The following is a 1356-nucleotide window of genomic DNA, read 5'->3' on the forward strand; positions in this document are numbered from 1 at the left end:
TAGAGCTAGCAGAGATCTCTTCCTGGGCTGCAGGCCGCCTCCTCAGTATTTTCCTCTGCTGGGCAATGGTTGAATTTTGTGAAATCTCATTTGTTACTTGCTGGTGTTGTTTGCTGAGTGCCTGCAGTCCTGCTCAGAAGGCGCTCACTGCACCAAGAATGAAGTGTGGCCCCTGTTTATGTCTCTATCACTTGGGGAATTTCAAGCCTCATCTTCTGTTTGGTGATCCCATTTGGAGCTGATTTTCTTATGGGCTAAGAGATAAGATCGAGTCCCAAGCTTTTACATGTGGTAATCCAGTTTTGCTGGCACCTTATTTTGAAGAGCCTGTTTCTTTCCCCAATGCACATGTTTGACATCTTTTCTTTAATATTAAAAAGAAGCATGTAGGGTGCTGGCAAGATGACTCAGTGGTAAAGAAACTTGCTTCCAAGCCTGATGACCTGGGATTGGATCCAACCCCCAAGTCTCCATGGTGAAAGAAAAGAACTGACTTTTTTGATTTTCACAAATGCACCATGGCATTCACACATGCAAGCATATCTTTTGATAGTAAGCACATGGGCACACACAGAGAGAATAAATATTATTTTTAATTAAATATTGAGAAAAATATTTTCTTGAAATCGAGGTTTTTCTCATATAAAAAGCTAAATATTCCTCATATTTACAAATATATCAAATTTCTTATAACTGTAAAGTATGAAAATTTGTTATACATGGAATGCACACACCATGGGTATATATAAATCTTAACAAGAAAAAAATTATTCAATGAAAATTCAGATTTAGGAAGTAGCTACCTACAGTCTCTTATTTATATATGGATCATTCATTAGTTTGCTTTTCATGTCGCTGGGGCGTGACAGTAGAAGCAAGGTCATCTCTTCTACCTACCCCTGTGCTGGGATTCTCCGGACATGGCATAAGCTTTAGCCAGTAAAGCACTCGCCTCAGCGGTTTGGGGGCTGACTTCAGAAAACAAAGAAACACAGATAGAATAGGCCTGGAAAAAAGAAGACCGTGACAAGATCAGTACTGTTCCTTTAACTGTAAGCTCCTGGGTCAGATCTGAGTTAAAATCTCTGCTGCCACTCGTTAGCCATATAACTTCAGTTGAATTAGCTATAACTGTGCTCCACTTTTCTGATCCTTAAAGGGAGATAAAATAATGATACGTTCTTTAAAAATCTTTGTGGGTTAAATGAAATACATACTCAAGTGCACACAATAAAAGCAATCTATAATTTTTAACTCTTAGTTTTTGGTGTTGCTATAAGCATTGACTACTACTTTCTTCATTCTGATTTGATCAGTTTTTTGCTTGTTTATTGGTTGGTTGGTTGGGTTTTTTTT

The 1356-nt window shown here is 38.1% G+C and overlaps 1 protein-coding gene across 1 annotated transcript in view; it reads right to left on the reverse strand.

The window, feature by feature from the left end:
- Ttc23l (tetratricopeptide repeat domain 23 like) overlaps window positions 1–1356 on the reverse strand; it is a 48832-nt gene that overhangs the window by 24801 nt on the left and 22675 nt on the right. The window contains exon 8 of the mRNA XM_026783810.1: window positions 898–1006. Coding sequence (XP_026639611.1) covers window positions 898–1006 — 109 coding nt within the window. The remainder of the gene's footprint in view (window positions 1–897; window positions 1007–1356) is intronic.

Source organism: Microtus ochrogaster, chromosome 19 (genome assembly GCF_000317375.1).
Source record: "Microtus ochrogaster isolate Prairie Vole_2 chromosome 19, MicOch1.0, whole genome shotgun sequence".
NCBI lineage: Eukaryota > Metazoa > Chordata > Mammalia > Rodentia > Cricetidae > Microtus > Microtus ochrogaster.